The sequence below is a fragment of the Ammospiza caudacuta genome, unplaced genomic scaffold (assembly GCF_027887145.1).
Source record: "Ammospiza caudacuta isolate bAmmCau1 unplaced genomic scaffold, bAmmCau1.pri scaffold_39, whole genome shotgun sequence".
NCBI lineage: Eukaryota > Metazoa > Chordata > Aves > Passeriformes > Passerellidae > Ammospiza > Ammospiza caudacuta.
In genome coordinates, this window is record NW_026683124.1 from 1842624 (window position 1) to 1857853 (window position 15230).

The 15230-nt window shown below is 48.9% G+C and overlaps 1 protein-coding gene across 1 annotated transcript in view; it reads left to right on the top strand.

Annotated features, from left to right (window-relative positions):
* Positions 1-14557, top strand: part of LOC131571819 (Fc receptor-like protein 4) — a 145574-nt gene extending 131017 nt beyond the window's left edge. The window contains 2 exon segments of the mRNA XM_058824588.1: positions 12980-13175; positions 14480-14557. Coding sequence (XP_058680571.1) covers positions 12980-13175; positions 14480-14557 — 274 coding nt within the window.
* The last annotated feature ends 673 nt before the right edge of the window (positions 14558-15230 follow it).

The following is a 15230-nucleotide window of genomic DNA, read 5'->3' on the forward strand; positions in this document are numbered from 1 at the left end:
CCCGAGATCCACCAGCATCACACAAAACCTCACCTTTGCCACACACTGGTTCTCATCATGGCAGTGGAAGAAGAGTGGAAGGAGGCTTTGGCTCAGAATCTTTGCAAGGGGCTTTTTTCCCTCATCCACTACCAAGTCCATCACCCTGAAGAAGAGCTGAAGGGAGAGCACTTGTACATAGCTGTTGTCCTGGAGGAATGGAAGAGGATGAGGCCTTTAGAACAATTACTCCAGGCTCACCTAGGCAAAGTTTCTGGGCAGCAGCCAGTGCCTGCAAGTGGGGACACAGAGCCTTACATGGTCAAAGAGCAGCAGCAGTGCCTCAGCCAGTTTTGGGGCAGTGGTGCTGGATACCAGGATGTCTGCCTGGAGCACATTTGTGAACACATGGATGGACATGCTGACCACCTCTCCATCGGCATCACCCAGCAGCTCCAGAAGGCTCGGAGACAGACTGCACATTCTGCTGGCCTGTGTGGAACACAAGGCTGTGCTGCAAAGCCATGGAGGGCTGCACCGCCAACACTGCCCTGGCACTGCAAGCCCACCCTGCTGCTGCAGGGCCCACAAAGGCCTGACGCCAAGAACTGTGGCAGGTGAGGCAGGAGAGCTGAGAGCAGCTGCCTCAGCTCCTGAAGCCCTGCACGCCCAAGGGGCTGCTTTCCTCAGCGCAGCTTCAGCCACAGCCCCCTTCTCACCATGGCGGGATCCTTGCTGAGCACCACGAGGCCTCTGAGTGCCAGGCGACGCCGCTCCCTGCACTCCATCTGCAGGCAACTTGACATGATCTTCACAAGAGTGTGAGCACATTCCCTCAAGTCCAGGCACTCAAGGACCTGAAAGGCACAGGGCAGTGACAGGGGACCCATCCAGCAGGAGCCCAGAAGCGCACAGGGCCGGGCCCAGGCAGCAGCACAGGGCGTGGGCACCGTCCCAGGCAGCTGTGGCTGTGAGAGGGCACAGAGCTGGGAGGCAGATCAGCGAGGCAGCGCTGGCCGCCAGGCTCACCTGCACAAGGAATGCCAGCAAGGGCAGATCCCACTTTGGCTTTTCACTGCTGAGCAGCAGGAGAAGGCAATATGCGACATGGGAACACAGGGGTGTCAAGTCATAACGCATCTCCCTGGCAGGGGGAAAAAAGGAGACCCTGAGGTGGGGGACAAACCTCTCCCAGGACTGACTCAGAGAGGTCTGGTCTTTCCCCCACATCCCTGGAGTGGATGTGGGTGCTCTGGGAAGTGGCCCCTTCTGGGCACTCTCCTCTCCCAGCCTTTTTCAGGCTCCTTGGCCGTCCCTCAGTGACGAGGCTCCGTGGCCCATGACCACAGGGACTGTGTGGAGCACAGGGCACAAATGCCGGGGGCAGTGGGGAGAAGGGGGTCTCACCTGGCCAGCAGACCCATGGCATAGTGCTGGGTGTCAGCACACAGCAGCGTGTCCCAGCCACACTTGCGCTCCATAGACATCACCACGTGGTCACACTGCAGCATGTAGAGCAGAACGTTCATGACCTGCACTGCAAACCTGTGTGCAGAGCAAAGGCCTGGTCACACTGGGAGCTCTGGCACTGGCCACAAGGGCATGGAAAGGACAGGAGGACTGGGACCTGTTAAGCTTGGTGGGAAGGCGGTGTTCCTCCTGGCATGCTCTCCAGAAGGTATCAACTTCCTCTGGTGGCATCTGCTGTGTAGTGATGACAATATGAAAGAGCAGTGCCACAAACAGTTGCTCAGAATAAGGGATCATGGCCTTTTTGCACTCAGGCACCTGGACAGTCACCCAGAGCACCAGAGCTGCCTGCAAAAGAAGCAGCCCAAGACAGCGCTCAGTGCCAAGGCATCCATGGGGCAGGGCCCAAGGGCAGATGCAGGAGGGGCAGCATCAGGCTTGGTGCCCCCTGAGCCTGCCCCTAGACCAGGTTTCAGCCCAGTGACTCCGGCACCGAAAGGACTGAGAGCTACTGGAGAGGCGACCTGGGGGTGAGCATGGGCCCAGAAACTCACAGCCAGGGCAAAAACGTCCCTGTCGTCCCCATCAGAGGTGCATTCGCTGTGCAGTGGCCAATCCTCCATTACACGGAGCAGTGTTGGACGCACTCTCTCCATTGTTGGTTGTGACGAGCCAGTGGTTCTCCATATGATTGCAGCAGCTCTGTGGGATCAGAGCTCTGTGTCAGGGGCATCTCAGTCACAGTACCTTGCCCTGTGCAGCTGTGGGAGTGCAGGTGAAAGAGCCCCGGTGCCCTGAGGGGCAGGGGGGGAGCATTGGCAGCAGGCTTGGGAAACAGAAGGGCCCGAGGGTCCTGGACCTCTGTGCCTGTCTGGCAGAGCCCATAGCACAGGCTGTGCAGGGCCATGGGCCCTAAAGGCTGGTGAGCCCTGAGCTCTCCAGGCACGTAGGCCCCGTACCTGTCACATGTTGGGGCACAGCGCAGGAGGGTGAGCACCACGTCAGCAGGCTGTGCTTCAGCCAGCCTCACAATGTCCCTTTGCAGCCTGGCATCCACAGTGCCCTGGGACAGTAGAGTCTGGTGGATGTTTCTTACGATGGCTGGCACCTGGAGGAGGCATGGGGTAGATTTTGAGTGCTCTCCTAGGGAGCAACTTCCTCAGCTTCCCCCAAGAAGTGCTTCCCTTCCTGCCACACTGTGCTGGCCTCAAAGGCTGAGGGGGCCCAGTGACCATGCCTTGAGGGGACACACAATCCTGGCAATCCTCCAGGCCTGGCCCCAGGCTGCTTACCTGCTGCTGAGAAGGAACAGCACTCTCCTGGAAAAAATCCTTAGTGGGAGCATGAATCCCAGTGAGAGTGGGCCTGGTGAGAGTATTTGAGATGTCCTCAGTCTCTGCAGTGTGACGGCCACATCCTCAGTCACTGCCTTGTCTGCTTTTGCCCTGTCCTCATTCATTGCAGCCTCAGAGTTTTGTGAGCGCTCAGCCGAATCTGGGCTGACATCAGGCTCTGCCTGGAGCTCGGTCAGCCCTGAGTCAGGCTGGGCTGTGCCCTCAGCTGCTGTGGTGCCGCTCTTTCTACGTCGTCGGATGCGCAGGAATTTCCGGAACACCTGCAGGAGAATAAAGGGCAGGGAAGCCAGGGATGCTCCGTGGCATGCTCCAAGCGTGGTGCTGGGCTGAGCAGGGACAGCAGGCCCAGCCCAGGTGGGGGTGGCTGCAGGTACCTTCAGGGTTTGGTGCAAGCAGCCACGGCTGGACTTCTGCTCTTGTCTCTTGTCCAGGGCTGCATCTGGCAAAGAGTGAGCACAGCCAGAGCTGAGGGGCTGCGGGAGAGCCTGGAGAAGACAGCCCAGCCCTGCGCTCGCAGGCAGGGAGAGCCCCAGCATGACCCAGGGGATAGAGCACGGCCTTTGTGGGGTGTCTGTCCTGCCCCTGTTTCATCCTGTCCATGGGCATTTCCCCAGGGGATGGGATGGGATGGGATGGGATGGGATGGGATGGGATGGGATGGGATGGGATGGGATGGGGCCAAGCTGGCTGTACCCATCAGTCCTGTGGCCCAGCTCTGCTACTCACCATCCTGCAGTGTCTGGATCTGCTCTGGATCTTCAGGCTGTTGTGCTGCGGCAGCTCCAGGGCTTCTCTTTTTTTTCCCCCTGAACACTTTCAACATGCCGGGGAATCTGGCTGCCATGTCAGAGTCTGTTCTTGAGGGCGCCTTAAAAAGAGATGCCTCAGGATATTGTCAAGTCAACAATTGCAGTTGTGCCCTCAAGGCACCTGCAACAGGGAAGCCTCAGGAAGGCTGCAGGACAGGAAGCCCTGCACTCTGGTCTTGAGGGCTCCTGCTACAATGACAGGAGGCTCCTCCTAAGTGATTCAAGTGGCCAAATCCCACGGTCGATGGCACTGGCCGCAGGAATGGCAGATGCCTCGGAAAAGCTCCGAGTCACAGAGTCCCGCAGTCTGGCCTCGAGCTCAGCTGCAGGAATAACGCTGCGGAAAAGCACCGGGAGAGACAGAAACGAGTGTGCTGTGGGGGGGCTCCTCACAGCACTGCTCTGTCCTGTTGTGTCCCGTTGGCTGTTCTGAGCACCCGGGCAAGCTTCTATTTCCCACGTGTCACAAAGGTCCCTTGGACACCGGGTTCCATTCCATGCAACGGTGACTGTGCTGCAGCTTGCCACCCAGGGCCGTTGCACAACTGCCACCTGCCCTGGGGCCGCCCTCAGCCCAGCCAAAGTGGCCCAGGCTGGAGGGAATCCCTGGGCCCAGGTGTCTAAGGCAGCCCCACAGGATCTCTTGGAACTGCTGGAAACATCAGCAAATGCTGCCCTGCTCTGTGGGCTCAGGGCATTTAAGAATCCTCACTTCAGGAAAGCTTTACTTCCCATTGCTCAACTCAAGTAGTTCCAAAATTTGCAAACTTCTCCAATTAATAGCCATGGCCAGAGAATGGGAATGGTTTGGATGTTTATTCCCATCTCAAAGCAGCAACTCATTTGCCTTAACATCATCCACTGGAAGTCACTTTACAAAACATAACACTACACGGAGCCAAAAAGAAGGCCATTCTTTGATTTGCAAATGGATTTTGAAGAAGGGATTATAATCTCCTAATTCTCTTAAGGACTAAAAACTGTCAAGGAATGAAAGACCACTCAGTGTTACAAGAGTAACCAGAACAAAGGAGTAGATGGCAAAAGGGCTAATCCTCCCCCAGTACAGATATCTAAGTGGCCAATAAAGTACAACTCTCCCTTCTTGTTCCCTGCAGGAGAAACAGCACCAGTAAAACAAATGGTCACAGATATTCTTTCTGCCCTCCATAACCAAAGCTGTGCTAAAGCACAGATGCTGCCTCCAAACTGACTCAAATTCCAGGCCAGACCTCTCACCTTCCAGACAACTCTTTCCCCAACACGCCCCCCAACAACCACCCCTAAACGCCCCCACAGAAGCCCTCAACTCCCCACCAGGAGCCCCAGCTGTGCCCGTCCCTCCGTAGAGCTTTCCCAGCCTCCAGCAGAGCCCCTGGTTCCCTGCATGTGCCGTGGGATGGCACTCAGGAGGATCTGCTCCAAGGCCTTCTCTGGCTTGGAGCAAAGCCAGGCTGCCAGGCCTGTAGTTCCTGGATCATCCTTGCCAGCGAGCCTTCCTGTGCACGGCTGCTCCATGGGCACATCTGCGCTCAGCTGGGACTTCTCCACTCAACCAGGGCTGCCGGGAAAGGATCCAGAGCAGCCTGGCAAGCTCTTTCTCCAGCTCCCTCTTCACTCTTGGGGGAGGTAGAACATCCCACAGGAAAGCAACTGGTGCCACAAGGAGTGGGTGGCATCAGGCAGCTCAGGACTGATGAGATGCCCCTCAGGACTGCTGTATCCTGAGGTAACACTGCTGGCCATCCCGTGTGTACCTGTAAAAGCTTCAAATCAGCCGCCCCAGCTTCCGGGGCCTCTCTTGGCCAGCACCCTGATGTGGATGCAGGGCTGCTGCCAGGCACTGCTGGGACCCAGTGGGTCAGGACCAGCTTTCTGGTGTCCACGGAGCAGCCCTGACACAGCCAGGGCCATCCCGAAAGCTGACAAATGCTCATGGGTCAGCAGAGAGGAACAAGGAGCACTGGGCTGCTCTCAGGGTGTGTCAGCTGGGCTCACTCCCCCACACGTCCCCATTTTAAGGCTGGTTGATGCCCAGCTGCCAGAAATGCCTGCCTTGTTCTATCCAAGATGCACAGGGAGACCCTATGAGCAGGACATTTTGGGAGGCCTTTTCTGAGGGCAGGGACACACCAAGGTCAGCCAAGACTCTCCACACTGCCTATCCCACACATCCCAGCTCTGTGATTGCCCTGGGCCACAGCAGCTCTCACCAAGCACGAGGCAAATGCATATTGCCAGGAGTTGAAACACAGCAGAGAGTAAAGATGTGAAAGGTGTGTGTGTAAAGGCCTTTTAATTCACTGCTCTCACAGAGAGCTTTGGGGTCATAGCTGGACAGAGATGCTCCTGCTCACACCTCTGTCCAAAGAGGGTAACACTACCTGCTGAAGGTGCTTGGGTTGATTTCCACAGGTCCAGGCAGATGCCAAACCTGCTCTTCATTGCCTTCTCCCTGCCCCTCTGCCAAGTGCAATGGGCCTCAAGGACTGAAAGGAGCACAGAGAGCCAAAGGGGGACACTCGCAGCTGCCTCACTGGGAGCTCCCTGTGAGGCACTTTCCTTGAGAAGCAAGCCCCTTTCCTCCAAAGGTGTTTCCCGAAATGCGCAGCTTTCCTGGGGAACACCAAGACACCCTTAAGAAACGCTGGCAAGGCTGAATGACTTCAGGTCCTTTCAGGACAGGCACTCCAGCTCTAGCTCCTATTCCCTCAAGTGAGTTTCCAGGGGCAGGTTCAGACGTGCAGCCCCAGGCCCTCTACAAACACAAGCTGCCTGCTGCCTCTTCACCTGCCTCAGCTCCTGCCTGCGCTCACAGCACCAAAACCAGTCTTTTCCTGGCCAGGGACCAGAGCCCTGTTCCTGCAGGACGCTCTTGCCAGCACCTTTAAGGACTCTGTGCTGTGCACACAGCGCTTTTCATGCCCGCTCCCAACAGGCTTTGGAACACAGAGCACAACTTGGCTGGCTCTGCCACCAGCACAGCCCAAACACAGGCAGGGGAAGAAGCAGCAGGGGCTGTTTTGCAGCCATGCCCCAGAGAGACTGGAAGGGTGCCCTCCCTCTGCTCTCCCTTGCTTGACTTTCTGCCTGGGGCTGAGCCTGGGGCTGCCATTCCTCACTTGTGGGGAGCAGAAGCACAGCCGGGATCCCGGCACTGCCTGACAGCGCTCTGGGCACTGGCTGTCGCAGCGAGGGTGGCTGTGACAAACCTTTGGGTCCCCTGACTTCAGGGTGAACGTGGTGCAAAATAGGAGAGAAGGAGGGGGAACCATGGAGTGCCCAACAAGGAAATGACTTTTAATGGGAAATGAAAATGGGAACTATGCTCAGGAACAGAACACAACATAGGGAGAAGCTCCAAGGGCCAGAAACAAGGCAGAGATAACAGTATATAGTCTTGGAGATTAATATTCTAGAAACAATACAATATATGGAACATATGTAACCAGTAGGGGAGTGGGACTTGGACTAATTAACATAACTACTCCAAAGGTTCTTAGGAGGCGATCTGAGGCCTGCCCTGATTTAGATGAATGTTTCCCAGACCTTGAAGATCAGGCTTGGTTTGTTTGGTGTGAAGTCAGCTGACCCTATGTCGTAGTTGGGTTGACTCCCACATCTTACTTTTTTCTTGTAAAGCTAGAAATAAAAGTGAAGGAATCTTGTAGAATAGACACTGCATTTCTTGCAGTTAGGAGAAAAAATGCAACTTTATGGTCTCGTTTTTCAATGGAACACTTGTGAAAAAGATCCTTTGTTAATCACACAGTGGGTTTTTCTTCCTTATAGGTCTCCAAAAATCAATTTTTACAACCATGGAGATGACAACTAAAATCATAGTTAGAGCCAGAACGAGATTGCTAACTATGGCAGGCCAAGATTTTGTAATTATTTATTTACCTGTGAAAAGGGTTGATTGGGCTTTGCAAAATTTAGACTTGCAAATTGCATTGCTAAATTATTCAGGTGTTTGTTCTATTCATTACCCAGGCCACAAATTGTTACAAGCTAAATTAAGTTTTAGAGAAAAACCCATGCTAAGTGAAGAGCCTTTAAGTGCTATAACTCTCCTCACTGATGGAGCAGGGAAAACACAGAAATCAGTAATAGTATGGCAAAATCAAACAACCAAAACATGGGAGTCAGATATCCCTACAATAGAGGGCTCTCCTCAGATTGTTGAACTGGCTGCAGTAGTTTAGAGCGTTTCAGCTCTTTTCAGAACTTTTGAATTTAATTACAGATTTATCTTGTGTTGCTAGTATTGTTAAAAGAATAGAAGAATCTGTTTTAAAGGATGTTACAGATGATATTGTTGGCTTTCATGTCTTTCTACAATTTTGACACTCAGAACTAACCAATATTTTGTCTCTCATATCAGGGCTCATTCCTCGCTTCCAGGATTCATGGCAGAAGGAAATGTGAGAGCCGACAAACTTACAATGGTTTTTTCAAACACTTTGCCAAACATTTGGAACAAGCAAAACTGAGTCATGCTTTTTTCCATCAAAATGCACAAGCACTGGTGCCCATGTTTGGCACAAGCATGATCAGCACAGATCAAAACTGCACCTTCTGGCAGCTGCAAAGGCACATGAGAGGCACAGATGTCAGGAATTTTCAATCTTGCCATTTACCTTCCAAATTCTCATGGAATAACGGCATTCCAGGCATTGGGAATTTTGAATGCTCCAGCTGCTCCCTCCAGATTCCCATGGAATAATGGCATTCCAGGCATCAAACCCTGCAGTTCTCCTCAAAAATTCCCCCCAAAACTATGGAACAATGGCATTCCAGGCATTGGAATTTTTGAATGCTCCAGCTGCCCTCCGAAATGCCCATGGAATAATGGCATTCAAACTGTTGGGAATTTCAAATCCTCCAACTCCTCTCCCAAATGCCCACCAAATTCCCGGAATAACAGCATTCTGGGTGTCAGGAATTTCAAATTCTCCCATTCCCCTCCCAAATTCCCATGGATTAACAGTATTCTGGGCGCCAGGAATTTCAACTCCTCCCATTCCCCTCCCAAATTCCCATGGATTAACAGTATTCTGAGCATCAGAAAGTTTGAATCCTCCACCTCCAATGTCATATTCCTACCAAAACTGTAGAATGGAATTGACTGCATTCTGGACACCAGGAATTCCAAATCCTCCAGCTCCCCTCCGAAATTCACATGGAAAAACGGCATTCTGGCCATCAGGAAGTTTCAATCCTTCAGTTCCCTTCCCAAATTCCCATGAAATAATTGCATTCCAGGCATTGGAAATTTCAAATCCTCCAGTTCCCATCCAAAATTCCCCCCAAACTATGGAATAATTGCCTTCTGGACATTGGGAATTTTGAATCCTGCAGGTCTCATCCCAAATTCCCATGAAATAATGGCATTCGGGGCATAGGGAATTTGGAATCCTTCATTTCCCCTCCCAAATTCCCAATGAATAAGAGCATTCTGGGTGTTGGGAATTTAGAATGCTCCAGTTCTCCCCCCAGATTCCCACCAAAATGATGGAATAACTGCATTCTGGGCATCAGGAATTTCGAATGCTTCAGCTCCCTTCTCAAATTCCCCATGGAACTCCCATGGAATACTGGCATTCCGGATGTTGGGAATTTGGAATCCTGCAGTTCCCCTCCAATATTCCCAAGGAATGAAAGCATTCCAGGCATTTAGAATCTTTCAGTTCCCCTCTGAAATTCCCCTCAAATTCCCGTGGATTTCTCACCCTAGTGTACTGTTGCTACTGTGAATCCAGAAAAGGTATCAGGAGAAACAAGGACATATTTAAACGTCCCAAAGCTCGAAAAGTGTGTTACATCTGTGTTGAAGTGAGGGGGAGAACGACCATCCTATAATGCATCGAACTCCGACTTTATTGATCGATCCATCACTTTAAATAACAGTGTTAATTAACTTCATGCATATTCCAAAATACAGCTTTATGATAGGCTAACAGAGAAAACTCTAACCACTCCTTTTGTTTTACAATACCGTTGATTGTTTACATCAAACAAAATCAGTGTTCTCACTGTGATACGAACGGTTCCCAAAACTTCCATAACTGTTCCCAGGGTGCCATCTTTTCCCAGAGAGGATGTTACCTTTGTTATGGGAAGACTGCCTGAGAACTTTATTGCTTATACAAGGATGCCTGAGAGAGACTAATTGTTTATAGAAGTCAGGCTGGAAACTGCTTTGAAACTGCTTCACAGCTACCTGTTACTTTTCTCTCAGCTGCATGGCTTCGTGGCCTTTTTCTTTAAGCCATACTTGAACTAAACTCCCGACATTTCCCCCGTCTTTTTCTTTAAAAGAAAGGAGGTTAGTTTGCCACATTTTCTCTATCATCCTACTAACCATCTTTTGGATACAGCTACAGAAACAAGGTAATATAAGTAAAAGCAATAAGAGTACTCCTAATATCCCTATAGCATATGTTATAAGGTTTCTTAGCCAGGGTCCCAATCCGAAACTTTTAAGCCACCCATCAATACCTAATCCTTCTTCTTCCTTAAGCTTATTAAGTCCTAGCCGTAGCTCTTTTATCTTAGCATGAATAGATACAGAATGATCAGATAAATTCATGCAACACATTCCTTCAAACTCTTCACACCCATGGCCTTGAGCTAATAATAAGAAATCTATAGCAGCTCTATTTTGTAAATCAGTGTGGTTAACACTTTGTACATCTGAAGTTAACATATCTAATATCTGTGAAGTTTTATTTAGTTCACCCTTAGCCCAACACCCTATTTGTTTTGCTAGAGTCAATGCTTTGCTTGCAGCACCCCAGGGTAGGAAAGCTGAAACCATCACTTGTTTAAATTTACTCCAGAACCACGGATCTCCTATTTGACTACAGTCCAAGTCATGTAAGCTACGCTTTTGCCTGCTTACCTGATGACTTAATTGCATCAGCACAGATATATTAGGGTGAAATAGTGATAACTTGCCTAAATAACAAGGTCCACCCTGAGGTTGAGCAGGTATACCATTCCAGGCTCTATCTCCGCAAATTAGAAATATTCCTGTAGGTAACTTCTTAGGTGTCATGATGCTAGAGCCTTTACAATGGCTGTAGAGTTGTTTAGACACTATGTTTGGCTTTAGAGCTGAATCCAGAGTAGCCCATGTTTGTTTATATGGATTCATCTTTTGAGGATTAAAATAATCAAAGTTAAACCATCCACCATCAGAAGTGCTGGTCATGCTAGCATTTGCACTTCCAAAAAGCTCTAACCCCTCAGGTGGAGAATGCAAAGGAATATTAAGAGATTGAACTAACAGGCATTGACAGTAGCCATCACTCTGACTGGCAGTATACCCTTTAGGCAATTTAATATTTACCATACTGTGCATACATAAGGCACGGTTATTAATAAAACTGCAGAATTCTTGAGGAGACCATACTGGCAATGCTGAGACAAAGCGACGACTGATTAATCTGTCTAGCAAGTGTTATTCATACATTATCTCTAGGTTGACTAAAATGTGTTAACTTAAATTCTTCAGCTACCACTACACTAAATAATATAATAAAAGGAAACCTCATTTTTCTGGTTTTACTTTGACCTTCTTCTTCTTGTCAATTTTTAACCTTTAACCCTTTTCAAAATACACTGTACCTCCCACCGATAATAAGCCAAGATTTTCTGCTCATGCGACTCATAAAGATCTAAAGCTGAGGCAGTGTTGAGTCCTGTTGCATTCCGTAGAGCCCACTCCCAATTATATTCCCAGTTATGTCTATGATTACAGGTATCACACCATAAACGAGAAAGTGACAACTGATCCACCCAAAAGGTCTCATCACAACCTCCACAACACAGTGCAACCCAAGCAGCACAATGTGGGCTGTGACATTCAAGGCAGTTCTCTTTTGCCGATCCTTTTATATGGAAAGATGATAATGATTCAATAATGTCAATCAGTTCCCCGGTCGTCCGGCAACAGCATTTTATCCCAAAGGGTTAAAACCACCCTCAGCTGAGCCACAATGTCCGGCCTTATCAGGCATTGCACGGTAGGTGGTAATTGGACTAAGAAAAGAAAGCTGTTAGCTGTTTTCATTCATGTGAACCTGGAGAGGAGGTGAATGACAAGTCTGAAAACGATCCTTTCTGTCCATGAGATTTTCACATCCACCTCTTCCCTGGGTTTCTCAAAAATGTTCAAAATCGGTTTTATAGTCTGTAATCCTTTAGTCATTTGGCTGAAATGGCATCAGCTGGGCGATTCTCAGTCCTTTGTTGATTTGGAGTGGTGAGAAAGTAGTATGCACTTGAAGCACTTAAAATACTTAACTTAGCAGACTTATTTTCAAATTAATAGAACTTAACTGGCTTCAAAATTCTATGGGCTAACTGTGCTACACTCTTTGCAACATAAGAATAGGCAATTCTAATAACTAAATAGTATTTTCAGCTAGCAAGGTTTCTCTGATGTTCACAACAACACTTTGAACACAAGTCATAAAACAAACACCTATCGTAAAAGCATAAATCTATCTAACATCACTTAAACTTAATAGCACTTATACTTAAAATACTTAAACTTAAAATATTTAAACTTAATAGAACTTAACATTACTTAAACTTATCTTTACTTAAACTTAATAGAATTTTAAATCAACAGAACTTACATGTAAAATCTCTTAATTCTAACAAAACTATAACAAAATCTAACTGATTTTAGACTTATTTGTGAATAATGTAAGATCAAACTTAACAGAATCTAACTTATCTTAAACCTAATATGATTTAACCTTAACAGACCTCGAACTTAACAGAAAATAAACTTAACAAACTTAACCTTAATAGTATTTAGCATTTAATTTAACTTAAACTACTTAATAACAGATAAAACTTACTATAGACATAAAATATAGCATTTACTATAACTTACTTACAGGCCTGATTCTAAAATATTAAGCTAAAATAACTTTGTTCACGTGTTTGCTATAGCATTTCTATATCAAAAAGCACACTCACAACATCTCACTCATACAATCAGTCTAACATATCTTAACATTTTTAAACTTTTCAAAATATAATTCTAGAGTCTGATGTTCCACTGACTGAGCCATCCGGGCTTCTGATGTTAAAGTCTCTGCCAATACAGGTGATTTCAAGACAGCATACCAATGCCGAGCCAAACCGGCCGAAATTTGACCCATGCATACAGTACGCTGATTCCTGTTTCACAGTCTCTGCCAGGAAAAACAAAAGTTCCTTTAACTTTCCTTGTTTACCATCACTTGTTTCTTAATTTCAACAGGGATCTTTTCCTTTTGTTGACAAAAGTTACATCCATTAGGCTGTTAGGTCTTAAACTGAAGCTTTTGCCGGCTGTGGGGGGAGGGAGAAACGCTCCCGCTGCAAAAAGCGCTCCAGTCCCGCGGTGCGTGTGTCGGAGCGGGCGAAAACTCCCCCCCCTGCGCTGGATTCTTTGTTTACTCGCCGGCAGGCTGACTCCGCTGCAGGCACCGCTGCACCCGTGGCTGCTCCCCCCGCGGCGGCTTCGCTCTCTCCCCGCGGCGGCTTCGTGTGGTGTCGGGTTGGAGACAGAAGAAGGTGCCGATGCTGCAGCGATGACTTCTGTTGGTGCCTGGTCGTCCGAGCGGCATTTTTGGGCCCATATTATTTGATTTGCAAATGCAGCTGACGCTTGGTGAGGTGCAAGAGCAGCTAATACCTGACTCTGAGAGGACTTTGCCTGTTCTTGCAAGCCTATTCCTGATGTTGATTTCTGTTTGATCGCATCTACCACAAAAGCCTGCTGTCCCGTAGATATGAGGGCTATCTTCTCTAATGCCTCTTCTATAGTCCAATTAGTACCTAGGGTGTTAAGTACTCTCCTAGTAGTAGAATTACAATTTCGGAGAGCACACTCCCTGAGCAATACTCCCCTAAGATATTTTGGCACCTCAGCTCTTTCAATTTCTGCAGCAACCTTGTCAACAAAAGAGCTAAATGATTCCTCTCTGCCTTGCTTGATTCCTATATATATAGGTCTCTCTTCTGGTTCCTTTACCCTTTCCATCGCGAGTCTGACTAACCTTATTGCCTCCCGGCACTTCTCTTGACCTATTAAGGCTTGTGCCTCAGGACGAAAGAAAGGTCCCAGACCCATAAGCTCACTAACAGTGACGCCATGGAGGGGGTCACCCTGCTGCCTTTGTACTGCCACGCACTCGCTAACGAGCGCTTGCCAATGAGCATTAAACAGCAATTGTTGATGTTGGGTAAAGATTAATTTAACTATGCCACGACAATCATTAATAAGAAGAATACTGGTGTCAAAAATATAGTCGAGCATTTGCTTGGCTGGTTCACTTTTAAAGCCAAACTGGCTAACAGTAGCTCGCAACTGAGATAACATCTTCCAATCTAAAGCACTAATTGTCGCTTGCATACCTCCGCCAGCCTGGGGGGTGAAAATAACCGGACAAGCCAGTTCGCTCGCTAAGCTTATCAACTCCTGGTCTCCCTTGTCCATTGCATCTTTGGCAAGAGCTGCCCACGCATCCCGTCTTTCCCGTGCAATCATCACCGCTCGATCGTTTTCCAACCCAGGGCTCTGATTACTTTTCGGGAACGGGACACACGTTTGTGGCCCTGGCTGCTGCGATGCAAGCAATACGGGAGACTCAGAAGTGCTATGCGTAGCCTGCGGCGAAGCGGGCAATAAAGCACCCTGCGGAGCACCCTGCGGAGCTTGGCTCGTCAGGGGGGGCTGGCTCGTTAAAGGAGGCGGTAGAAGCGGCGCAGAGGGTAGTAAAGCGCCCTGTGGAGCCTGGCTCGGCGCCTGGCTTGCCGAGGGAGGAGGCGAGGTCGGTAATGAAACCGTCCTCATTGCAGGGCCAGGAGGAGTCCCCGACTCTTTATCAAACTCCCTCTCTTGATCGTATTCTTTATTACGATCGTGAGCGGCAGTAGCCTGATAGGCAGCCCTCTTTTCCGCCTGAAACTGCAACAGTTCGTTGTTAATAACCCGCCATAATTTACCCATTTTCCTAGCAGTTTTATCATCGTCTAACGTAGCCTGCCATAATATATCACCAAATTTACGCCACTCCGACAACTCGTGAACCGTGTGGGGATTCACAAAGACTCCCCTTTCCAGACCATAAGCCAAAAGACCTTGCAATTCTTTCTGTAAGTCTATACCCTTAATTTGCCTTTTTTGCAAAAATGTAATAAAAAGTTCATATGCGGCTTGTCTTTCCATACCTCTTTTTAAGTGCGCACTTTCACCTAGCAGCGTATTCCAAGACTTCTATGCCGCACGTATCAGCTGGCCCATCTAATTATGGTCGCCAGGGCACGGCGCGTATCGGCGGTTTTCTTTTTTTTCCTCCGCTTTAATTTCGCGCTTATTGCCGCTCCCGCTGCTTCGGAGCCTGAACCATTCCTCACTTATCCTTTGGTGTTCGCAATCCCCGTGATGGCCGCGATCGTCGTGGTGTCCGCTATCACGTCCGGGTGTCACCAATTTGTTGAAGTGAGGGGGAGAACGACCATCCTATAATGCATCGAACTCCGACTTTATTGATCGATCCATCACTTTAAATAACAGTGTTAATTAACTTCATGCATATTCCAAAATACA